This window comes from Lagenorhynchus albirostris, chromosome 15, assembly GCF_949774975.1.
Source record: "Lagenorhynchus albirostris chromosome 15, mLagAlb1.1, whole genome shotgun sequence".
NCBI classification, from domain to species: Eukaryota; Metazoa; Chordata; class Mammalia; order Artiodactyla; family Delphinidae; genus Lagenorhynchus; species Lagenorhynchus albirostris.
In genome coordinates this window covers 87,536,352-87,561,940 of record NC_083109.1, presented here as the reverse complement: position 1 = coordinate 87,561,940, position 25,589 = coordinate 87,536,352, and the positions used below count along the sequence as shown (strand labels likewise).

General features: G+C 47.3%; 1 protein-coding gene across 5 annotated transcripts in view; it reads left to right on the top strand.

Moving 5' to 3' along the window:
* SUN1 (Sad1 and UNC84 domain containing 1) overlaps window positions 1–25,589 on the top strand; it is a 51,752-nt gene continuing 26,163 nt past the window's right edge. For 3 of the 5 annotated variants that reach the window (XM_060125221.1, XM_060125220.1, XM_060125219.1), the window contains exons 1-6: window positions 1–56; window positions 14,875–14,971; window positions 20,181–20,330; window positions 21,712–21,896; window positions 22,825–22,851; window positions 22,955–23,140. In XM_060125221.1, the coding sequence (XP_059981204.1) occupies window positions 14,895–14,971; window positions 20,181–20,330; window positions 21,712–21,896; window positions 22,825–22,851; window positions 22,955–23,140 (625 nt within the window). In that variant the 5' untranslated portion in view covers window positions 1–56; window positions 14,875–14,894. The remainder of the gene's footprint in view (window positions 57–14,874; window positions 14,972–20,180; window positions 20,331–21,711; window positions 21,897–22,824; window positions 22,852–22,954; window positions 23,141–25,589) is intronic. The other 2 variants (XM_060125222.1, XM_060125223.1) reach the window with 2 other exon arrangements.

The window sequence follows — 25,589 nt, the reverse complement described above, 5'->3', positions numbered from 1 at the left end:
TCAGGCGGAGGCTGCTGCGGGGGGGCGGCGACGGTGGCGGTGGCGGCGTCTGGCAGGTGAGCTGCAGCCGGGGGTCGGGGCGGGGGTCCGGGCGGAGTGGGGCCGGTGCCCGGGCGTCCCTCGTGGCGGGCGCGGGTGGGGGCGGGCTGCGGTCCCCGCTAGGGCCGCCAACGGCCGCGGCGCTTCAGCCCCGCTGCCCCCGCGCCCCCTCTCAGCCTGGCATCGCCGCCCCGGCGCCTCAGTCCCCTCCCCCTCAGCCCGCTCCTCCTCAGTCCGCTGGCCCCAGGCGCCCTCTGCCTCACCCGGTCCTGCTTGAGCGCCCCCGCGCCCCCTCCCCAACCCGGCGCGCCCCCGTCAGCTCCCCTCCCCCCACCACGGCGCCTCCTCCCCGGCCCGCCGACCCCCGCCTGCCAGCACCCGGCGCGGCCCCGGGACGTCGCACCCCACGCCGGCTGCCCGGCTCGCGTGCCCGGGCTCGGCGCTCTGCCCGGGGGTCGCGCGTGCCGGCCGCTGCCCGCGGAGGCCGCTGACGTCGGGCGGGGCCAGCTCGGTGCCGGGTCCTGTGCCAGGTCCTCCGTGCACTACCCGTTCCCTCGCTCCGCCCTCCCAGCTCGGAAACGTGAGCGGTTCGGGTCTGTTTTCGTCCATTTCGCTGGACGCTTCAGAGTTCCTTTAAGTCTGGAAACGCGGGACGGTTGGGTAGTTCTGGGGAATTTTCTGTTTATTTGGTTTGACAATTCTCTCTTTTTTCTTAATCTTCTCTTTTCTGTGTGTTTTGGGAATGCTACTGTATTGGGGTACTGGACCTCTTGGACCGGTTTTCTATTTTTTCAGCTTTCTCCCCCACTTTCCAGCTTTGTCTTCTTGTTCGACTTTCTAGATTCTTCAGTTTTGTAACTCATGTGTTGGACGTTTTATTTGGGCCATCAAATTTTAAATTTTCCAGAGGTTTTTGGTGGTTATTGTTTTTCCTCTAAAATTTAGTAACACGTTCTTGTTTCTGAATGCCGTGGCGTCGCAGTCTCCGTCCGTGCCCTAAGTGTTCGCTGGCGTGAGTCCGCCTGTCCTGAAGCGTCGGGTGATCTTGCTTGAACTCGCATAGCTGAGAGCGGGACCCTGCCCAGCGCTTAGGAAGTTCTCTGCGCCTGCGCTGGTCCTGTCACCGTTGGCTAGGAAAACGGGTGGGGTTACCTCGAGGGACGCTCAGTGTCATTGTTTTTACTGGACTTGTTAGATTCCCAAAGATGGGCTTTCCAGCCTCCTGCCTCGTTGTAGAAGTCAGGTAGAAGAGTGGGGCTGTGGCCTCTCCAAATTAGCAGGGAAGTGCTCACTTATCCCCCTTCACAGGAAGGCATTCTAGAACTCAGCTATGCCTCTTACCCTCTGGTCTAGAGAGCCCTTGGCTTTATGCCCCAGTCTTTGTTCGGGGCAGGCAGGAAGGGGATCCATGCAGAGTAGCTAACTGCTTTCTTTTTAATTGTGGTAAAAATACACAATATAAAATTTACCTTTTAACCTGTACTGTTCCTTGGCATTAAGTATGTTCACAGTGCTGTGCAACCATCCCCACTATCTAGTTGCACAACTTTTTTTTATCACCCTGAATGGAAACCCTTTTCCCATTAGCAGTCGCTCCCCATTATCCGCTGCTCCTAGCCTCTGGCAACAGCTAGTCTTTCTTCTGTCTCTGTGAATGTGCCTGTTGTGGATTTTTTATGTAAATGGATTCATACAGTATGTGGCCTTTTGTGTTGACTTTTTTCACTTAGCACTGTGTTTTCAAGGTTTATCCATGTTGTAGTGTGTGTCAGAGCTTCATTTTCTTTACAACTGAATAATATTCCATTGTATGAATATATTCCAATTTGCTTATCCATTCATCTGTTAATGGACATTTGAGTTGTTTCCACTTTTTGCCTATTATGAGTAATGCTGCTATGAACATTTGTATACAGGTTTTGTTTGAACACCTGTTTTCATTCTTGCGCTATATCTTGATAACTAGGAGTGGAATTGCAGGTCACGTGGTAATTCTAGGTTTAACGTATAGAGGAACCACCAAACTGTTTTCCACAGCAGCTGCACCGTTTTACATTCCCACCAACAGTGTGAGAGGGTCCCGATTTCTCCATATCCTCTCCAACACTTATTTTCCATTTCGTTTTATTATGGCCATCCTAGTGGTTGTGAGGTGGTGTCTCATTTTGATTTTGATTTGCATTTCCTTAATGACTGATGATGTTGAGCAACTTTTTATGTACTTGTTGGCCATTTATATATCTTTGGAGAAATGTCCATTCCAGTCCATCGTCCATTTTTGTTTGTTTTTTTGTTGTTGTTGTTTTGCGGTACGCGGGCCTCTCACTGTTGTGGCCCCTCCCATTGCGGAGCACAGGCTCTGGACGTGCAGGCTCAGCGACCATGGCTCACGGGCCCAGCCGCTCCGCGGCATGTGGGATCCTCCCGGACCGGGGCACGAACCCATGTTCCCTGCATTGGGAGGCAGACTCTTAACCATTGTGCCACCAGGGAAGTCCTTCCTTTCCAGTTGGGATGCCATCTATTTCTTTTTCTTGCCTAATTGCTCTGGCTAGAGTTCCAGTACAATCTTGAATAGCAGTGGTGAAAGCAATGTCTTTGTTTTGTTTCTGATTTTAGGGGAAAGCTTTCAGCTTTTCACCATTGACTGTGGTGTTAGCTGTGGGTTTTAGTAAATGCCCTTGCCTGATTGAGGAAGTTCTCTTCTATTTCTAGTTTGTTGAATGTTTTTGTAATGAAAGAGTTGGATTTTAACAGGTGCTTTTCCTGTACCAGTTGAGATGATCCCATGGTTTTGCCTAACTGCTTCTTAAACAGACTTTCGTCGTTTGACTCATCCTGTATTTTGATTCCACTCTACATCCTTACTCCCAAATGTTCACAGGTGTCACTATCTTAAGCCTTTGGGGTTCTGTGATGAAAATTGGGTTATTTCTAAGTGTTCCTCATTGCAGGCTTATCATCTTTTTCTGGCCCAAGTCAGTTTTCATTCATGCATTTGCTTTCTAGTTTTTGAGTTTCTTGCTTTTGTTTTTTCTCCCTTTCAATAAATGCCAGGCACTTTTGGTAGAGGTGGTGATAGGATGAAACCATCCTTCAGCATTGCAGCACCTGCCCTTAGCTCAATATTTCAAGGTGAGGTGAGAGCCCAGGGAATTGCAGGGCATTTCGTAGGGCCCAGTGTCAGGCTAAGTGTCCTGAGCACATCCCAAATTTGAGCACCCACATTGGGGTTTGCAGGGCAGTGGGAACAAGACAGTGATGCCAGCCAAGCACAAGTGGTGTTGCAGTGAATATTTTGGTGGGTAGTTATGCTCAATGCCGCCTGCAGGAAGGTTGCAGTATTATTTTGTTGACTGAAAACACCTTCATCTTCTTCCTCGTCTTCTTCCTAAATTTGGAACTCATTGCTATTTTTGGACAGCTCAGGCCACTCGATTTCCAGTTAGGAGAGACGAGGCCTGCTGCATTTGAAACTGTTTACTTCCTTTGGGCCAAAATAAGCTTAGGGTTGATAGAGGGAAAGCACAGACCATGATGTTGCTGTTATAACATGCTGTTTATTATAATCACATGTTGTAATTGACTCTACTTCATTAAGTGACTTGTGTGATTCATTAGTCAGTTTTGTAGTTTGAATTATATCTGTAATAGTGCTCATTAGTTGGGTGCTTTGTTTTTCATTTAGTCACATAGGGGCATTCAGTGAATGGTCACTGGCTGCGAATTTTAGTTGAGGAGCTGAGAATCATGTGACAGACGGGTTTTTGACATTTGTGCGGAATAAAACTGCGGGTGCCAGACTTCGGTAGCGTGAGAGTGATTAAGTGTAGATCAGTGATTCCCACTGGGGCATGAGGGCTCCTCAGGGGCATGCGTGGCTTGAAAACAAAGCAGTGCTCTGCCTAGTTGCTGTGGTCTTAAGTCATTCTACTTGCTTTATTTGATCTTGGAAGATGGGAACTATATGTAGAATATGAAAACCGTCAATTGAAAGGTTTCTTTACTTGCTATTTATGCTACAAACCTTTTCAGTACTGGAGAGTGCTCACTTTTAGCCCCGTACTTACATGTGGGAGGGCAGAGCATTAAAGGGTGATCTCAGAAATGGTGTGGATTAACTGTTTACATTTATAGTAGAAATAAAATCCTGTAATTGTTGTTTCTGATTGTTCCCAATTATAGTTGGAAATGAAACAGAGTGGACGCCACTGTTCTGATTAGATGAGGAAACATAAGAAGTGCTTCAAATTCATTAGAAGGAGTAAGGAGGCCAAATACGTGGGACCCTCACTGATCGTCACGAATTCATCTAGCATTTGGGGCATGGTTTTTCCAGGATGTTGTCAGACGTGGAGCGACAGAGGGATGAGGGGAACCCAAGAATATTTTTGGGTTGAAGGCAAAGCAACATGATAGCAACGAGTTCTCCCATTTCTCTGGGCACCTATGAGATGTTCATTGGTTCTGCAAGTCAGGGTTAGCACCTACCCTCAGAGAGTTCATGGTCTAGTTGGAGAGAAAGACTCTTTAATAAACAAATATTACAATTTCTGTTAAGTGGTAAATGCCAGGGAGCACTAAAATTGGCACCTAACTTGGATATGTGGGTTGGGGGCATCCAGGAGAGCTTCCTGGAGGTGGTATCTCAGGTATAGCCTAAGGATGAGTAGAAGTTAGCTGGGAGTGATTGGGGTGGAAAGAGAACAAGGGATTGGGGAATCAGCGATCAGGAAGGCATCCCAGACAAGGAGAGAGCACAGAACAGTATGTAAATGGGGTGCGGGGAGAGGGTTACCTGAGGCCAGGTTCTCAGTGAAGCTGCGATATGGGTGGTGGGAGACAGAGAAGTGGGGTGTTGGACAGAGGGTTTACTTGCAGGTGCTGGGAAGCCGTGGTGGGATCTGAAGGGAGGGAGATGGTCAGGTCTCTTTTTAGGTGGACTGTTCTGGCAGTTTTCTGGCTTGAGGAGGCAAGACTGGAGACAGGGAAATTAAGGGCACTCCCCCGCAGGAAGCCAGCCAGAGATGGTGCAGCAGGGGACCAGCTGGAGGGAGGGCGCTGCTGTTCTGAAGAGGGGGGAGCAGTTGGACGCATTGAATTTAGTTACTTGTGGGTGACTTGCAGAAATGCTCCACGAGAAGTAAAATCAGATGCCTACCTCAGTGTATACAAAGGAATTACAAATGGATTAGGTGAATTAAAAATGGTGGGAAATGTGAAAGTCAAATCAGTAAGAGTAGTAGAATCCATGACACACTATTCATGTGTTCTTGGATTAGGAAGGTCTTTCTTCTTTTTTTTGTTTTAATTTTGCATTGTTTTGATTCTTTTTTTTTAACAGAAACTTTAAATCCACATATTATCAAGGGAATTTATTATTTTTTAAAATTTATTTTCTTTTTTTATTTATTTTTGGCTGCATTAGGTCTTCGTTGCTGCACACAGGCTTTCTCTAGTTTCAGTGAGTGGGGGCTACTCTTTGTTGCGGTGCACGGGCTTCTCACTGTGGTGGCTTCTCTTGTTGCAGAGTACAGGCTTTAGGCGCGTGGGCTTCAGTAGTTGTGGCACACAGGCTCTAGAGTGCAGGCTCAGTAGTTGTGGCGCATGGGCTTAGTTGCTCCGCGGCATGTGGGATCTTCCCGGACCAGGGATCGAGTCCCCTGCATCGGCAGGCGGATTCTTAACCACTGGGCCACTAGGGAAGTCCCTGGGAAGGCCTTTCTAAGCTGGACAGGGAAGGACTGACTGTGCAGCCCAAGTCACCATAAGTTTGTTCAGAAACAGACGGAGGCCATCCCAGGCGTGTGTGACATAACTACGGTTGATGTCCTATAAAACAGAGAAAAAGACAAACCTCCAGTAGGTTGAGATATAGGGCTGGCCTTCGCCTGTCAGAGTGGCCCTGCAGAGTTGACCACTTCCAGTGTTGGGAGGAGCACTGTCAGGTTAGGGGGTCCCAGAACTGCCACCCAGCATTCCTTCCAGAAGGCACTCGCTGTCATTCGCTGTCGCTGAGCTCTTTCCACTGGAAGAGCCGTGCGTAGCTCTTCTAACTGTACCAGTTGTGAGAAAATTCAGAGCACTCTAGGTTTGAAGCAATACATAAAAACGTGTGGTTCATGTTTTCTGTATTCTAAGAAGAAAGACCCTTTACAGTAACATGCATAAAGTAAATTGGCTTTTGCTGAAACACTGAAACAAATCTCACTGTAAGAGGAAATGCAGCTTTTATTTAAAAGATTGGGAGCACATATAATTGGGAGATGTAAGCATGTGATAATGCATCTTCACGTAGAAGGAATTATTTTCCCTAAAACTCAGCTATTAGGTAAACAAACCCATCTAGCCTGCATCTTTCCTGTTTCATTTCCAAAAAAAGGAAAGAAACATCGGATCTTGGCTAGAAACTGTCAGTACATAGTTGCTGCAGAAAATAACTAACTCCTGTTGAGTGTTTTCACCCTTGTGCCAGGAAGCGCTGAGCGGGTTAGGTGTGGTAACTGGTTGAATCCTGCAGCAACACTGAGAGTCCGGTGCCACGTAGAGTGAGTAATGGTACCAAGGGTTGAGTAAGAACCCTGCAGGTCTGGCTGCCCCACACTGCTTCACAATGAAGGCCATTTTTTTTGAAAATAATAGTTACTTGTTTAAATTTTTTTTTGAAAATAATAGTTAATTGTTTATATTATAAGACCAAAACCTACTCTTTTTTTTTAACTTTTTATTTTATGTTGGAGTATAGTTGATTAACAGTGTTGTGTTAGTTTCAGGTGTACAGCAAAGTGATTCAGTTATTCATATGCATGTATCTATTTTTTTTCAAATTCTTTTCCCAGTTAGCAAAACCTACTCTTTTTAAAAAATGTTGAATAGTACCCGAGGGGGTAAGTGAAAAGTAGAAATCCCATTCTCTGTAATTTTACCATTAAGTTTAGTGTAGTATTTTTCCTGAAGTTTTAAAAATATATTCAAGTATATATATAACATGTATAGCATTCTGTAAAGGTCTTTCAAATATTTTTAGGTTATAGTCATTTGTTTCTCATTTGCAGGTTTAAATAACGAGTTCATTTTTAAGGACTCTCACAGGATAAATCATAGTTTTTCATAAACTAACAATGTTTTGCTTCCTTAAAATGAAAACAGGTATGTGAGGCTTATTCCTGTTTGTTATGTTGTGGAAGTAATTACACTGAACATGATATTTGGAAAACAATCATTTCTAACCCATTTTATGATTTTTTTAATCTGTAGGGAAAATAACTTAATTTTTTTAGTCTCTCCGTTATGCAGTTTTAACAGGATTAAGTCTGAGCAGAGTAATTATGTTAAGGTTTAGTACTCTGGGCTTCCCTGGTGGTCCAGTGGTTAAGACTCCGTGCTTCCACTGAAGGGGGCATGAGTTCAATCCCTGGTCAGGGAACTAAGATCCCGCATGCCACATAGCAAAGCCAAAAAAAAAAAAAAAAAAAGATTTGATACTAAATGTTTTTTTTTTTTTTTTTTTTGGTATGCGGGCCTCTCACTGTCGTGGCCTCTCCCTTTGCGGAGCACAGGCTCCAGACGTGCAGGCTCAGCGGCCATGGCTCACGGGCCCAGCCGCTCCGCGGCATGTGGGATCCTCCTGGACCAGGGCACGAACCCGTGTCCCCTGCATCGGCAGGCGGACTCTCAACCACTGTGCCACCAGGGAAGCCCTTGATACTAAATTTTAAAGGGCACCTCTGAATTTTAGTTTTAAAATTCTTCTCTACAAGGCATGGAACACCTGATTGCGCAGGTGCGCATTGAAAACCAAGCCCTGGGTGATGAAGAGTTGGCGGGGGTGGAGCTAGACCGCGTTTGCGGGTGCAAGGCCCTCAGGGGGCCCCATGGGCCTGTGCTGTCAGCTCACGGGGCCCTCGGAGACGGCCCTGTGGCAGATGGCAGTGTCTGGAGCTGTGCCCAGAGTGGGGAGGAGGGTGCTGCTTGGAGCCGTCCCCTTGGACTGCTGTGCTTTCTGTGGACGGGCTGCAGTGCTGATGGTGGATTTGGATGGGGCTAACGAGGTTGGTCTGTGCAAGCTACTCCTGAGGATTTCTGCCGGGGAAGCCGTGTTAGCCCGTGTCAGCCGGGCTCGCTTCTAGTCTCAGCCTACTTGGTCAGCGACCCCATCAGTTCATAGAAAGCTTGATTTGTAACATGCTTGTCTTTATAAACACAGTGCTTTCAGAGCAAATATCTAGTTGCCTTATACATGGTTTAATAAAAAATAATTATTTACTAGGTGACGATGCTTGTGGTTTATGATGATGAGAAGAAATGCTGCTCACCATTTTTAAAGTTTGTCTTTTTCTAGTTTTATTTTAGAACTGATAGCGTTTCCTAAGAAAATATTTTATGCTAGTTTATTTCAGGACCATTAACAGTTTTATTTTTTCTTTGGTTTTGCCATTTGCTGCAAGCTCTGTTTTCAACCTTGTGTGACTTGTAATTTTTGATATTTTTCAGACATGTTTTCTAGATTGTTACTAGTTTAGTACAGATGTTCTAAAAGTAGAGATTCAAATTATATGTGGTGGTTGAACTAAAATCCATTTTTGACCAAAGCATTCAAGAACAAAAATTGAGCTTTATATTTCATTTCTACCATGTGATGCAGATGTTGCATACAATATGTACTAGGCAAGGTAAAGGGTATTAAAGGAGAAACCAAGTGTCACTTATGAAGCATCTTAACTCAGATTTTAAAACCCTGCTAGGACCTTCATGTTTGTAAAGATACTTAATTTCTTAGGTTTGAAACCAAAGTTTGCTCCCTATACAGAGGACCTCTTTTGGCTGTGCTTGCCGGCTTATGTGTGCTTAGTCACTAGTGAAAGCGAGATAGGAGGGAGACACCGGGGTGATTTATGATGATAGTGCTTCCTTTTCCGCTGGAAGATGTCGCTCTTGGCCCACCGTCTCCTGAGGTGAGCACTTTTCCCTCTTGGGACTGGCTGCTGCGTTAAAGAGCTCTGTTTTCTGGGACGTGGGGAGGCTCCCCTGAGCGCCCTCTCCCTCCCCCCATGTTAAGCCGCTGGGCCTGGAAAAGGGGGGGTGCCTGGTGTGAGCCCGGGCTCCGGCTCTGCTGTGCAGTCCCTCCCTCCCATGTCCGGGACAGTCACGAGCACGTGGCCTGTGAGGAGGTCATCCCAGTCGTAACACTTTCGGGAGAAGGGAGTGGCCAGGAAGAGTCTAGAGAAATGAGGACAGTGAAGCCTGCACAGGGCACGTCTCTGTAAACAAACGTGTTTACAAAATGTTGACTTTGTATTCATTCCAAGATTTTCTGATGCGTTGAAAACGTTTTCAATCCATTTTTTCACTTGCTCTTTCAATACTGCTCAGATTATAAATGCAAATCAGATCTCCCTTGAGTCACAGGCTGAGGCCGCCTTTAGGCCATGCAGCAAGTAGGAAGGCTCTAATGTTACACGCGGGCTTGAAGTAGCAGTGATGTAAGGGGAGACTGGGAACGGCATTGTGAACATGCCAAGCACTGTTAGCGGGAGAACTGGTATCACAATTGCACTTTTGCTGCTGGGGTCCTGATGAGCTGAGAGAGACCGGACCTGGTGTTCTAGTCTGCTGGCCCCAGGAGCCATCTGAGCTGCTGCTGGACTTCGTCGTTTATTTAGGTTGGGGCTGAGTGAGTGTTCCATCTCAGGGATTGTCAACTCAGAAGGAAAAAAAAATGCTTTATTTTTTTTTTTTGCGGTACGCGGGCCTCTCACTGTTGTGGCCTCTCCCGTGGCGGAGCACAGGCTCCGGACGCGCAGGCTCAGCGGCCATGGCTCACGGGCCCAGCCGCTCCGCGGCATGTGGGATCTTCCTGGACCGGGGCACGAACCCGCGTACCCTGCATCGGCAGGCGGACTCCCAACCACTGCGCCACCAGGGAAGCCCCAAAAAATCCTTTTTTTTAAAAAAAATTTAGAACAGGCTATGTAAGTTTATTCCACAAACTAATTAAAGCTAACTTTTTGAGTGCTTGTCATGTGTCAGGCACTGCTTTACAGACATTATTTCATTTAATTCTCTCTTTTTTACTTTATTTTATTCTATAATTTTATCTAATGCTCACATTTTACGAGAGGAACTAAAGATTAATTTTGAAGTGTTCTGAGTCCATATCATTATCTGTCCAGGGAGGAAGAATGAGGCAGCAGGGTTGATGGCGGACAAGCCGGGTGTGGAAGGAAGCAGCAAAACGCATTCTAGTAAGATACATGATCACACTGTGTGATGCGGTCCACAGTGAACGCAGGAGACAGCGCTGGTCATCACTCCCTAACTCATTACTGAGTCACGCTTGGTGTGGCCTCTGCTGCTGCTTTTGGAGGGTCTGCTTGGAGAGGTGGTCTTCCGGGCTGTGGAGGAAGTACTGGCCAAACAGCATTTACCTGGGCCATGGGTCTGATTAAGCAGGGGCAGCATTCTGCGTATAGTTGTATAGTTTTATACGTACATGTGTTTCACTGGAGAACAGAACATAAAATTCACATGGTTACAGGAGCGAAATCAGAATGAGTAGAAAAAAGTGAGGGCATCCAGTTGCATGCTCCCTTTCCTTCCACTGTCATAGCCACTGAGCTCTGACTGTGACGGGCCTTGGCCTCCCTGCCCTGTCTCCTGTCTGCCTTTCCTCCAGAGCCGCATGGCCTGCTCTTCCTAGAGTTGTGTGTGTCCACACTGGTGCTCTCTTGATGGTGTTATCTTTGGGCATTTTATTACGTTTGAAGCTCCTCTCATAAAACATTTAGCCAAAAGTCTACCACTGTGCCTGCCACTCAGCTCGTGTCTCTGTGTTGTCACCCGCAGGACTTTTACGTGGTCACTCTCCTGTAATCCTGTCTTGCTTGTGATAGGCTTGTGATGGCCAGTAGCTGCATTTGGTTCTTTGATAGAATTTTATTTCAGAGACAAGAAATTAAATTTCTTTTTAAATTGTGGTATAAGGCCTTCATTAAACCCAACTAGGGTGGTGTCGCACAGCTTTATCTGTCTCATCGATTGGGAGAACCAGGTTGAACAGTGTGGTCCACTGTGTCTCTGACAGCTTTTGAAAACACTGTTTGTTATGCATTAGAAATTAACCTCTCTTTTAGGTAGATGAAAATGTGAGAACATATTGATGTAACTTTTAAAAGTAAAAAGTGTGTAATAAATAAACAACATGGACCTTTGTATAGCACAGGGAACTATCAATATATTCAATATTTTGTAATAACCTATAACAGAAAAGAATGAAAAAGAATATATATATGTGTATATATATGTTTGTATGTATATATAACTGAATCACTTTGCCGTACACCTGAAATCTTGTAGATCAACTATACTTCAATTTAAAAAAATTAGGAAGCATTAGGACTTCCCTCATGGTGCAGTGGTTAAGAATCCACCTGTCAATGCAGGGGACATGGGTTTGAGCCCTGGTTTGGGAAGATCCCCACATGCTGCGGAGCAACTAAGCCTGTGAGCCACAACTACTGAGCCTGCGTGTCACAACTACTGAAGCCTGCATGCTAGAGCCCGTGCTTCGCAACAAGAGAAGCCACCACAATGAGAAGTATGCACACTGCAATGAAGAGTAGCCATCACTTACAGCAACTAGAGAAAGCCCGTGTGCAGCAACAGAGACCCAATGCAGCCAAAAATAAGTTAAAAAATAAAAAAAGTATGAAGTAAAGATGTCCAAAAAAAAGAAAGCATTAAAAAAATACATTGGGGCGTCCCTGGTGGCGCAGTGGTTGAGAGTCCGCCTGCTGATGCAGGGGACACGTGTTCGTGCCCCGGTCCGGCAAGATCCCACATGCCGTGGAGCAGCTGAGCCCGTGAGCCATGGCCGCTGGGCCTGCGCGTCCGGAGCCTGTGCTCTGCAACGGGAGAGGCTACAACAGTGAGAGGCCCGCATACCGCAAAAAAAAAAAAAAACACATTGCATGGGACTTCCCTGGTGGCACAGTGGTTAAGAATCTGCCTGCTAATTCAGGGGACACGGGTTCAAGCCCTGGTCCAGGAAGATCCCACATGCCGCAGAGCAACTAAGCCAGTGTGACACAACTACTGAGCCTGTGCTCTAGAGCCCGCGAGCCACAACTACTGAGCCCGTGTGCCTAGAGCCTGTGCTCCGCAACAAGAGAAGCCACCGCAGTGAGAAGCCCGTGCACTGCAACAAAGAGTAGCCCCCTCTCACCGCAACTAGAGAAAGCCTGCGCACAGCAAGGAAGACCCAACAGAGCCAATACATACATACATACATACATGCAAGTGAAATAAAAAGGCTGTTAGTTCTTGCACATGTCCTCCTCGCCAGGCTCTAACTGCTCCTTCTGTGCTGAGTCATGGGCTGGACCTCCTTGGGTCCCTTCAGTGGCCTTGCCAATAGCGCCGCTGCCACCCTGCTTCACAGATGGAGCTTCCTGTGTGCGAGGAGCTGGCCTCAGGGCAGTCAGTCAGCTTGTGGGCAGAGCTGGGATCAGAGCCCAGATCTGTAGGGGTCAGTCCCTGTTCTTAGCTGGACGCTCTAGTGTCTCCATGTCATATTCATGATGTTTAAATTAAATGCTGCTCTCGGGCACCTGCCATTCACTTGTTTATAACACTGTAAACCAGTTTCTGTAAACCGGTCCAAATACTCAGTTCACTAAAGACATCTTGAATTCTTTTTTTTTCTTAAATAAATTTATTTATTTGTTTGTTTATTTTTGGCTGTGTTGGGTCTTCATTGCTGTGCACGGGCTTCCTCTAGTTGCGGCGAGTGGGAGCTACACTTTGTTGTGGTGCGCAGACTTCTCATTGCGGTGGCTTCTCCTGTTGCAGAGCACCGGCTCTAGGTGCGCGAGCTTCAGTAGTTGTGGCTCGTGGGCTCTAGAGGGCAGGCTCAGTAGTTGTGGCGCACGGGCTTAGTTGCTCCATGCTGTCTGGGATCTTCCTGGCCCAGGGATCGAACCCGTGTCCCCTGCGTTGGCAGGCGGATTCTTAACCACTGCACCACCAGGGAAGCCCCCGTCTTAAATTCTTGAATACGAGTTGTAGAGAAGTTGGTAGAAGTTAGCAGCAGTTAGAACTGCTTTAACCGGGGGTTGGTAATGTGGGTGTAGTAAAACATGGAAGTGAAAGATCACTTTGAGAGTTAGGAAGTAAAAATCAGTTACATCTTCTCTAGAGGATGAGAGCAGTTTTGGGGTATTAGTATTGTTATGGTTGCTTAGTAAGTCATTACTAACCACAGCGCAGTCAGAAGCCATTATTACACAGCTGCTGGGTGTGGCTCTGTTCTGCGGGGAGCTGGGAGGAGAGGTGAGCCAGGAGGCTGCCCCTTGTGTGCTGTTCCTCAGTCTATGTGCCCTTGAACCTGGGCTCCAGTGCTGGTGGAGGAGACAGAGGGGAGCTCGAGGCAAGTGAACAGGTACTGAACAAATACATGGACTCGTTCTCAAAGGTAAGTATTTGCAGCAAGAGATTTACGTGTCTATTAATAGAATGAATTGTACTTGTTGAGTGTGTGTTCTACCTGGGCTGGCAGGCCAGGTCCCTGAGAGGAACTGAGCAATGTTGAAATTAGTAGGCACAGTAAAGTTTTTATATATAAACAGTGGTCCTTATTTCTATGGGTGCTTAATTTTTAAAAGAATATTTGGGGCTTCCCTGGTGGCGCAGTGGTTGAGAATCTGCCTGCTAATGCAGGGGACACGGGTTCGAGCCCTGATCTGGGAGGATCCCACATGCCGCAGAGCAACTAGGCCCGTGAGCCACAGCTACTGAGGCTGCGCGTCCGGAGCCTGTGCTCTGCAACGAGAGGCCGCGATAGTGAGGCCCGCGCACCGCGATGAAGAGTGGCCTCCGCTTGCCACAACTAGAGAAAGCCCTCGCACAGAAACGAAGACCCAACACAGCAAAAAAAAAAAAAAATTAATAAACTCCTACCCCCAACATCTTCTCTAAAAAAAAAAAAAAATATATATATATATATATGAACTGTTTCGAAGAATATGGAGTGAATTTAAGTATTTTTGGCTTAGTTTATAGAAATCAGTCATTTATACCTGAATATTTTTTGTCTAGGTTTATCTTCCTTGATCTTTCAACAGCAGATTATGATGCACATTACTCCTACGAGGGTGTGGGGTTTTTTTTGAAGTGTGTGTGTGTGTGTGTATTTTTAGCCAGAGGAAAGTTTGAGTCATTCCAAAGAAATGTAGGTGACAACATGAAAAACAATATGCTCAAAACTTTTTAATTTAAAAATAATCTGTGTTTTCCTTTGGGGAAAAATAAAAGTATTAACAGTGCCTTAAGCTTATCTCTTATTCACCCTGCAGTTTTCTGATTCTGAGCTGCTTGTAAAAATTTTGCTGTCTAGGAAAGTATGGGAGTGTTTCTTGACCACGGAACAAGAATCAGTTCTGCTTTACTTAATAACAATAAAAATTTATTCCAGAAGAATGAGAACATTTTGACACCTTCAGGAATTTAAAAGTACATTTTAGAAAGGATTCTGAGTTACTTTCTGTATTCTTTTCATCATTTTAAGTCAGTTGATCTAGGATTTCCCCTTGTTGCTTTTGTAGATTTATAATCCTAGGGAACTAAGTATGACAACTGTGTTCTGGACTTGCAACCGTGAGAAAACTTGTCTCCTTTGCTTAAAAAAAAAAAAAAACCAAACCAGCCCTGCTTTACTGGCCTTGTTTAATCAAAGTGTTGACGGTGACTCTAGTCAGTCTGCATTGGGCCACGACAGACAGGGCTCCTCTGTGTGTTCCAGCCTTTAACAGACTGCATTGCTTTTCCCGCCTTCTGCAGTATGCTTTGAGACCGTGAACATGGACTTTTCTCGGCTCCACATGTACACTCCTCCCCAGTGTGTGCCCGAGAACACTGGCTACACGTATGCACTCAGGTGAGCTGCTCGCATGCGTGTTACGTTGTCTTGCCTGGGCTGTTCTTGAATGCCTTTGGGTTAATGGGGGCTTTATGGTACTTGCACCCAACTGCTCTGTGTTGAAAGTGAAAATACCTATGAACTTTATGTTACGCTCTGGTTTTACAAAACTGCCAAACTGACTTGGAAATTATGAGGTTGTTTTGAAAACCGAAAGTTTCTGATGACTCAGTGATTAGTCATTGCAAATGAATGACTGTTTTTGCCTCCACCCAGGTGGCTGTGGTCTCAAGAACACATCTGTGTGGTTATGGTGGGGTTTTGTGATTTATATTAATGGCTGAGTATTTTAAAATTAACAGAACTAACCTGGAAAGTGACTTGGCTTTGAGAGGAGCCATCATAAATAGGATTTTGATGAAGCCCACGGTTTCGAGACCACAACTTCTGTCAAATGCACTGAGTTTTCTGTTTTTATTTGTATCTGATTTGATGCTGAACCTTGAAGTTTGAGTCTTAGAAGCTGTTGACTTGCTCTTTGCCTTTCTAGTTTACCAAGTATTGATAGAAAGGATGATTGAGATGAAACTTAAGTGTTATAAAATTATGGGCTACTGCCAAAGGGAAAACATTCCTGGATTGGTGAAGATTTGATTGGCAGATAGAAAAACCTTTGCATCCTGGCAAGATGTTTGAAGCACACAAGGAAAATGCTAGTGTCAGTTTTATCAATGGCTTATCTTCTAAAGGGTAAAAATGTAATTGAAACTTAAAGAAAATTGGAAGATATTTTAAGAAAACTGCTTCTTAACAGCATTAGTCAAATCTCATATTTAATGATTGAGTTTTTAGTCACAATTTTAGATCATGTCACACTTTCTGTAGTAACACACTTTGTTTTTGTTAAAAGTCCTGTAGTATTTTAGAACAAAATGAGTGGGCCAACTCAAGTAAAATTCCTCCTTATTCTGTATTGTGGAGCATAAAAAATAATAGTTCCTGGTAATTTATTTTTAGCTTTTATAACCCATTTTATTTTGTTTTTATATTTATTTATTATAACCCATTTTAAATACAGTTTTTAAAAGTTGCCTATGTCTGGGTCTCTACAGAGAACCCAACCCTCGTCCAGTGAGGCGTGCAGCTGGATCGGAAGTGGATGAGAACTGAAGTGGGAAAGGCGGGCGGACTGAGCTGTGCTGGGAGGTGGGCCTGTGTTTGAGGGCGGTGGGGGGGGGGGCGGGGAGGGCAGCGAAGGGTTTCAGCCGGGCGGGGTGGGTGGAACCAGGGTTATGCAGATATGGAGAGTGGGGCGGTGCTGGTCAGAGACCGGCAGGAGTTCGGGGGCCCTGACCACTCGCTGCAGCGCTGGGCAGGGCGTGGGGAGGGAGGGATTCGGGAGGGAACGCTGGGGGCCTTGTGCTTGACTGGAGGAAGGGGATGAAGGAGGAGGCAAGCGTGACAGTCACGGCTTGGCGTGGGCACAGGAGCAGGACCACCAGTCAACGGGAGGGGGTGTGAGACCCAGGCTCAGGAGCCATGTGGGCGGCAGTTCTGGTCTGGCCATCAGCAGGCCATGATGGCAGCCCGAGGGCGTTCTGGGTGCCGAGGGCCCACAGAGGCCCAGGAAGCGGTGATGGGCGGGCGCCGCAGCACGAGGAGCAGAACTCCTGCCGAGGGTCCCAGCCACCCGACACCTAGTCTGGAGGGGGCACGCCCAGCTGTGGACTGGCCTCACGTGGCAGTGCTGAGGCGGCTCTGTCCTTACCTGCCCTTCCCTCTCCTGCCAGTGTGTCTCTACGTCCCCACCCTTCAGTGAAGCCTCTGTTTACCGTCCAGCTCCAGCAGCAACTCATGGTCCCTGGAGGCTGGGTTTCCCTGCAGCCTTTCCCTGCAGCCCTTGGCCACCTGGCCTGGCCCAAAATTGTCCTCCTCATATCCTTGTCCTTCCAGACCCTCCCCTTCCACCTGCTAAACTCCCAACTCTGACCGTCTGTCTCATTACCACCTGGGTAGCCCCTGGCTGACCACCCCATGTCCAGCACTGCTGGCCTGCAGCCTCAGCACTTTTAGTAAACACGTAAAGGATCCTGCAGCATCCTGGTCATGCCATTTCTTTAAGATGTTTTTCTGTTATGGAAAATGCCAAACAGTGTGAAAGTTTGGAGAATAGTGATGATAAGCCCCTTCGCCTCTCACTTACTTTCAGCAGTTACCAGTACTTGGTCTCCCCTCCCCAGTGGGTTGTTTTGAAGCAAATCTCTAAAAGATAATGATATTTTTAAAACAACTAGTCAGAATACCAGGTGTTGAGAACCCAAGGTAGAAGGAGGGGAGAGGAGAGAGTCTGGGGCAGGTGACTGTCACACATGTTGCTAGGCAGTCGGGACCTGCTGGGCCCTGGGTGCATCTGTCTATAGGAACCTGTTACAGATGATGGTTGGGATCCCAGCCTAGGGCAGGAGGGCACAGGCGCTGGTGGAGCGCTCACAGAGTCGTGGGGTGGGCACCCCTCAGGTGCAGACAGAGGCGCTTGTCAACATTCAGGTCTGAACTCAGCACAGAACTGTTGGTCCCCGCCTCCCTCCCTCCCCCACTCCCTCACTCCCTATATCCCTCTCTCTCCCCCGCTGTAAACACTGCTGCAGCTTCTGTTTAGCTGAGCACTATCCAGCTCAAAGTGAAAGTACACATGGTCCTACCTCCTCTCAACTCCAGAGGTAACTATTGTTACCGGTTTGGAGGTGTTTTCTGAGCTCTTAACCATCTGTGTTGGTAATATGTGCTTTTATTTATTATTGAATATTTAATTTATTTATTTGTTTTTGGCATTGCTGCACAGCTTGCTGGATCTTAGTTCCCCGACCATGGGTTGAACCTGTGCTTTTATGTTATATATATATTTAAAAACATGAATAGGATGATAATAGAGTATTTCTTTTTTCATTTAACAGTATATCTTGGAGGTCTTTCTGTGACAGTATATATAGATCTTTTATGTTTTCTAACGGCCTCACTGCATTACATAAGGTACATGTATCCTAGTTTATTTCATCATCCCCTTATTAATGGACATTTCCCAGTCGTTTGCTCTTTTCTTTTTTTTGGCCATGCTGCGCAGCTTGCAGGATCTCAGTTCCCCAACGAGGGATTGAACCCGGGGTCATGGCAGTGAAAGTACGGAATCCTAACCACTAGGCCACCGGGAACTCCCTCATTTGCTTTTACAAACAGCCGCTATACTGGCTTCTTCCCAGGGCCCTCTCTAATCAAAGTAACAGGTATTTGGAACACCCTTCTGCCGGCAGGGGCATTGTGTTAGAGGTCCTGTGTTGGAAAGCCAGGACCCTCTCCAGACTGGCAGCGTTGTCATGTCCCCTGAGTTGCAGCCTCTGGGGCGTGTGGGGGTGGGAGACAGAGGTCTGGGTGCCGTCGTCAGCTTCTTGCCTTCTGCACGTTTGCGTATTTGTCTAGGTTGCTCCTCGAGACACACACCTGGTCTGGGGCCTGACAGAGGCCGGTGGACTTGAACTGCACTGTCCTCTCTTGATGTTCAAGTTCATAAATGGCCGTCCTCTAAACCCAGGACTTAGGTTAAGAGAAAGATGGTGGAGGGGTACTGGTCCATTCTTACGTGGTAGATTCTGACTTGAAATAACAATTTTCTTAAACGAGAATTGTAGTTATGTAAAATACTAAAAATAATCTTGGAAGAAAAGTAAGCATATTTTATACTAAAATTAGGTAGAGTTTAGCGTCCTTGCTGCTCAGTGTGAGTTAGGGCAGCCTCTGTCTTGCCCCACTCCAGCCTCTCAAGTTGAGGAGGACCTTTTCCTGAAGTTATGTGTGACGCCTCAAATGGATATGACAACTTGAAGCAATTTGTAATAACTTTCTGAGGGTTTGATTTAACAGTTTCTAGTGTCATATCTGATAAGTTTATGATGAATTTGATTCTGAAAATATTTTTATAATATAAAATAAAACGCGGAAATGTTCTTAAGCCCATTTACTTTAACTCAGATACCCCTGGTTACCGTGGATTTCCAGACCCTTAGCCCAGTGGTCTGCTGTCCTGAGCGGGGTCTGTCCTCCCACTGCCTGCTGGATGTGCCCCCAGCGTCTCCACCTCCTCCTGCGGATAAACTACCTGAGGGGTTTGGAGCTCCCTTCTCTGCCACAGCGGGGCCTGCCCAGGGCCTCCAGGGTGCAGGCTGTCCTCTAGCGTGCATGCGCACGAAGGCCCTTTGGTTGAAGCCAGGACCGAGGTTCTCTTGCAGCCCCACCTTCTGTGCCTTGGGCTGCAGTTCCTCTCTTGGCCTGCTTTGCTTCCTGTGGCAGTCGTGGCCTCTCCCTCCCTCTCTCACACCTTCCTCCTTCCTGTCGGGTTGTGAGCTCACCTCCTGGAGGTGTGGAGTCCTCACTGTTTGGTGGCCCCGGCTGCTGGACTGTCTGTAGGATCCCCGCCCCCAAGGAGGCACAGAACAGGTTCTCAACTCACGTTTCTGGATTTGGAAAACTTGCTGACAGCACAGAAGGATCTGTGTTTTGGTTTAAGATAATAATGTGGAAGGGTAGTGGAGTGGCTTTTCTGTGTACTAGTTTGTCTCTGGGTTTATGATGAATTAAATGCAAAGTGCGCTGGTGGCTCAGTCACTGGCTTTTCCTTTTCTCCTTACATTGATTCATTCAGTGACTTACTGGGATCTCGGATTAAATGTCACGTAGTGGTCACTGTCTTGTTAACTGCTTTATCAGACAGTGTCTGCTAGTAAACGGTTATGATTTTCTAACAACGTTGATCTCATTCCTAGGTGGGGAGTCTCGTGAATTTAGCACGTCCTCACGTGCTCCCCAGGGCCGGGTGTAGCCTTGAACACCAGGCAGCTGGGGGATTCATTTCACATGTGCTGTGATCAGAGCAAATGTAGGGGCATCAGTTGTTGAGCAAGTTGGGTGCCAGCTTGCTTTTGCTCTATCGGAAAGGCTTCACATAGTGATGGCTGTTTTTCTCGTTTAAAAAAAAAATATTTTATTTATTTATTTATTTTGGCTGCGCCAGGTCTTAGTTGTGGCATGCGGGATCTTTGTTGCAGCATGCAGACTCTTAGTTGTGGCATGTGCTGTTTTTAAAAATTCATACGAGGTTGCACGTTCTGTTGTTTGTTTGTTTTTCAAAGTGGTGTGGTAAGCGGTGTTCATCTATGATGAGGTTTTTTCCTTCTAGTTCAAGTTATTCTTCTGATGCTCTGGATTTCGAGACTGAGCACAAATTGGATCCTGTATTTGATTCTCCAAGAATGTCCCGCCGCAGTTTGCGCCTGGTCACCACAGCCCGAGCCGCTGAGGATGGCCCCGCTGGGGACAGAGCGGCCAGGTGAGCGAAAACAGTTAAAACCAAACACATGAGGTTTCGGTCTGTAAAACTTCACTCTCTCGAATTTACAGATATGTGTGTACACACACAACTGCACACATGGTCGTAGCTTTACTGTGAATGAGGCTGAAACCAGGGCTGGGGTGTTCGGGTTGTTTGGCGCTGGTGTAAAGAGGGATGCGGGCACCCATCCCGTTCGGGGCAAGTGTTCCCAGCTCATCTGCGTAGCGGGCCCCACCAGCAGTTAAGGGAGGAGCCCTGCCCATCATCATGTGGCCCTGCAGGTGTCTGTGTTGTTAGTGCTTTAAGTCTGTATACAAAATCTGTGTGAACTGACAGATACAGGCGTGAAGTTTAGATGTTTACCTGTATTTATGATTGTCCTATTCACTTGATTTCTGAACTCTCCACGTGCCCATCACTTATTTGTGCCCAAGAAGGGGCAAAAGTGTGCAGGATCTTTGTGCCATTTAGAGATAAAGAATAAAAGTAACAGCTTTCCTTTAACATCACTCATGTAAGAGTGACGAGCTTCCTGCCTGAGTGGTCCACTCTTGGGAGTGGGATGGTGGCTGTTGAGAGGTGATGGGACACTGGCCTGACAGCAAGGCTGGGCGCTGGTGTCTGTGGCGTCACCTCCCCATCTGTGGTTCACACTCACACACTGCACGCCCAGCGGCCTCCTGGGGTTCATTTGCAGTGAGGTTCTTGGATATCCTGGTTTGGGGTGTTCATGCAGGTACTGCTATGGGAACCACGGCTGTAACAGGCTGGTTCTCTGTCCCTGAGCAACGCTGGAACCAGGTTTCCCGGTGCATCTGCTCATGGGGGCCTTCCTGTCTCTGCTCCCTGCCTTTTGCTCACTTCTCGCTCCCTCAGTGGGGAGGGTCTTCAAGGGCTTTGTCTCCATCCTTGTGGTAGATCCAGTACAGGAAGGATTTTGGCGACAGCCTCTCCTCGCTGTACTTGATGCTGTTCCACCTTTACTAGTGACTGAGAAACAGTGCGGAATGTGCCTGTGGATGCAGTTACTTGTTTTAAATGGTGGGGGGGACACTAAATCTATAAATCATATAATTTCAAAATATAGGTCATTTTTATTCTTAGGTTATTTTTAGTTTGAACCACTTTTGGGTCATGAGGCCCCAAATAATCTGAGAACTACTTTGTGTGTACAATTTTAGGAGGAGTTCTTGAGCCCAGCTTAACAATTCCTTTTTTAGATTAACAGATGTCTCATTACAGCAGAAAGGGCATAAGAACACGTTGCCTTAACAGTAGTATATTCATTCTCAGGCAAAGATTTTGTGTTGGTAAAATGTAATCATTTGTATATACTAGAAAAAGTCTGTAGACTTGCTCCTTTCTCCTTCCTTTTTAGACTAGCAAAGCAGCACAGCAGTGCACACAAGCCGGCATTTAGTATCAACCACACCTCGAGGAAGGTCCTGTCCTTGGCTGTCAGCCAGAGCGGCTCCAGTGCCATGCGGGCTGCGGCTTGTCTGCGGCCTCCTGTGCTGGACGAGTCTCTGATCCGCGAGCAGACCAAAGTGGACCACTTCTGGGGTGAGTCATCTCCAGTGATTTCTCCGGTTCTTCTGGGAAGAAGGGGTGTCATGGCCAGGTTGTCCCTTTTCCCCTTACTGGGGGGAAGGAGCCCCAGGAAGTTTGGAGGCCTTCCTCTGGACTGAGATCGGAAACACAGGGAAACTGCTTCCAGCTGCCGATTGTGTGTCGCGATGTGGAAGATGGAGTGGAGTGGTCAGGGCAGTCTGATTAACTCTGTGTGTCTAAATGCATGACTTTTATGGGATGTTTAAGCAAAGTCATTGGTAAACTCACCAGCATGATTTCAAGTTCCAGACAGCAATTTTTGTCTCACTGGAAAGCATCTAGTGTAGATGAATTGACCCTAGGAAACGATGTGGCTTATGACCTGTATTGACTAAGGCAGCAGCGTGACCCCGGTCCTCCCTGTGGAGGACTCGATGGCCACAGGGGCCATGGCTTTGAGGGGCCGCAAAGCTGCTTGTGTCCCCTTGATGTTCCGGTTGGCCCTTCTGAGAAGAATTAAAGATTAGATTAGTTCCAGAAACCTTATGTGCTGAGTTGGGAAGCCCTGGAGTTCGTATTCTGTTTTGCTCACTAGCAAAGTAGCTCGCGGGCATCAGAGGAGGCAAGTGTGCTGGTGCTGAGGTTCCTGCCTGTTCTTCTGTGCACAGCGTGTGTGTGTGTGTAGACAGTGTGAGAGTGCGTGAGAACAGAGCGTGTGGGAAGGTATTTTCTCCAGAGCTGTGCTTTCACCTGGAATTGAAAGCAAGCATCTGCATGTACCTGGAGACATTTCTGTTAGTTCTAGGCGTTGTAGGAAGTCAATCTTGACCAGTGCCATGATACTGATTTATTAACCATTGTAACCTTTACTTTTGAGTTTGTGTATTTTGTTCTGTTTTAATAATTTGAGCTCAACAGCAAAAATATGTGTGTTTTTTAGGTCTTGACGATGACGGAGAGCTTAAAGGTAATTTCATCCTTTTCTTCCCCACATTTTTCAAGATGGAGGTTTTAGTTAGGTGTTTGCAGATTGTAATAAGCAGGTTCCATCTCCTTCTTGCAAACTTCAGGTGGGAATAAAGCTGCCATTCAGGGAAACGGCGATGTGGCCGCAGGGGCTGTAGAAGCAGCAGGGAGCAACGGCTACACCTGCAGCGACTGCAGCCTCCTTTCTGAGCGCAAAGGCGCGCTCACCGCGTACTCCGCTGCCCGTGGCCCGGCCTCAAGGATTTACTCGAGGGATAGGAGTCAGAAACGTAAGTCTTGCTCTTTTAAAAGTTAGAAAAAGAGTTCACGTCCAAATATTAGATATTTCCTTTTCTTTTCATCAACCTTGTCTTATAGGCCTCAGTGTCTGCACTGTTTCTACTGTAGACTCGAACTCAAAGTTATCCTTTAAAAGTTTAAGAGATGCACCAAAAATTAGCTTTGTTCCTCCTCTCTCAACTTACATCTGATGTGGTTGGTCTTTTTGTACCTGGGAGTGTTTGGAATTCCATAAATTTGAACTTGGAGTAAGCAGGAGAAACCTCGTCCTGAACTGGACCTGTGGGCTGTGCAGTCACCTGCAGACGCTCCTTCTTTTCCTAGGGGCGCAGATGCCAGGCGCCCAGGGAGTCAGGGTGGGAGGCGGTGATGCTTGAGGCAGGGACGTGTTGTCTCTGGTCTCTGTTGTGGGTGAGAGTCCGTGACCGCAGGGGCAGCTTACTGGGAGTGTGCAGCTTCTGGGGGGCACATGGCACACCAGCCTTGTTTGGGAGGGCGGCAGGCACGGTGGAAGGTCTCGCGGGGCAACCTTGGCCCTGCTGACCGGCAGAGGAGGCCCTTGGGACCCCGGTGCGCCAGCTTGACCACAGAGGGCCTGGGCCTGCCCATGTTCCCAGCTCTGATCAACACCTGGGCCAGACTGAGTCGGCCTCGCTGCTGGGCCCCTGGGGAGAACACAGCTACAGAGGCCCTTCTGGGGGCCACCGTGTGACCGATGTGCCCCTCCAGGCTCGGGGCTCCGCGGCTGCTGTGATCACTGTTTGCCTTAAGGGAACACATAGGGAGGCTGGGAGTCCTCGACTTGAAATGTGTCGCCTTGTTTCCAAGCCCTTGGTACCTTGTCTGTTTAATCTGAGCACTGGAGTGCTTGGCAGAGCCAGAGGACATGCTCGGGCAGGTGGACAGGGTCTGGACAGAACAGTGCAGGAGGGCGGGGCGCTGTCTGTCTATCCCTGTGTTCCTGGCTGTGCCCTGCGCACGAGGATGCCCAGTTCATACTTCTCAAATGGTGACTTTGACATGATGAAGGATGATACCTGGACTGACAGTTATTTCTATTTCGGCGTCTCATCCTCGTTTCTAGACCTTTGGGTTTTGGCTGCTGTAGTGTTACCGATCTCCTTAGCGTTAATAGAGCAGTGTGGGAATACAGTGAGGGGAAGGGGGTGGCAGAATCAATGTGAGGGTTTCCTCTGTAACAGTTTCTGGATCGTGTGGGTGCTGTAGAGACCAGCATCGCTGAGCGCTCACTCTGCCTCCTGTGCTCTGTACCCATGACCTCACTGACCCTCATAGCAGCCCTGCTGGACAGTTGTCACCCTCATTGTACAGACCAGTAAACTGAGGTTCAGCCAGCTTCAGACACTTGCTGGTAAGTGATGGAGCTTGGACCTGGCCCCAGGCATCTCGCCTGCAGGGCGCCCTCCCCGAGACGCTGTGTCCTCTGAGTGCTCTCCCAGGGCCGGGACTCCGCACCTGGCATGCCGTGTATCGGGTTTTGAGGCTGCATTTTGAAGTGTGCCGTTGCTGAGTTGAGCATACTTTCTCAGAGTAAAAGCACGTTCCACAAATGGTACCTGGTGGAGTCGTGGTGCTCACAGGTCGCCGCCTGTCTGTGGCAGTGTTTGCTGCTGTCCCCCAGCTACGTCTGCGTCACCAACAATGCAGCCACTTGTTCTGACAGCATGGAGGATGGTGGGCCTGAACCCAGCTGTGTGGTTGCTGTGTCTTCAGAGGGAAGGTCAGCCGTGGTAGCTTTGGTGGCAGCTTCTGGAAACTCATCCCACTTCCTGCTTAAATCGGTCTTGAGTATTTTGGTGGAGTAAACAAGTTACTATACTGTTATTTGCTTTGAGCTTCTATTCTTATCATGCCCCTTGCTCTTTTAGATTATAGCAGTGGTTTGTAGACCCAATGCTAATTTGTTACCTTTGAAAAAATTAGTTTCTAATTATTTGAGTAAAACATTTATCAAAGAACTTTTGAAAACCACAGAGGTGTGCAAGGAAGAAAATTAAAATCACCCATAACCTACACCCAGAGGCTTTTCACTCTTATTGCGTGGTTGAGGTCACACCGCATGAATTTGTTACATGGGCATATTTACTCAAAATATGGGTAACTCTTCACAATCATAAGTTAACCCCCACCCCACATTTCCTTTCTTTCTATTCTTTTTCTTATATTCTCATTGTGAAATCTTTAAACCTTTAAATTTATCTATTTATTTACTAGATGAATTAAGTCACCCCTTGTCCCTCCCCAGTCCCTGTCTGGTTTCCCTTCTGGAGGGAGCTGCAGCTAATCCTGTTCATTGTGGGTTCTCCTGCCTTTTTAATGAGGTGAAAATCATATAACATGAAATTAACCGACTATTTTAAAGTGTACAATCTACTGGTATTTCACAGTGTTGTGTAAGCACCACCTGAATTTTGCTTT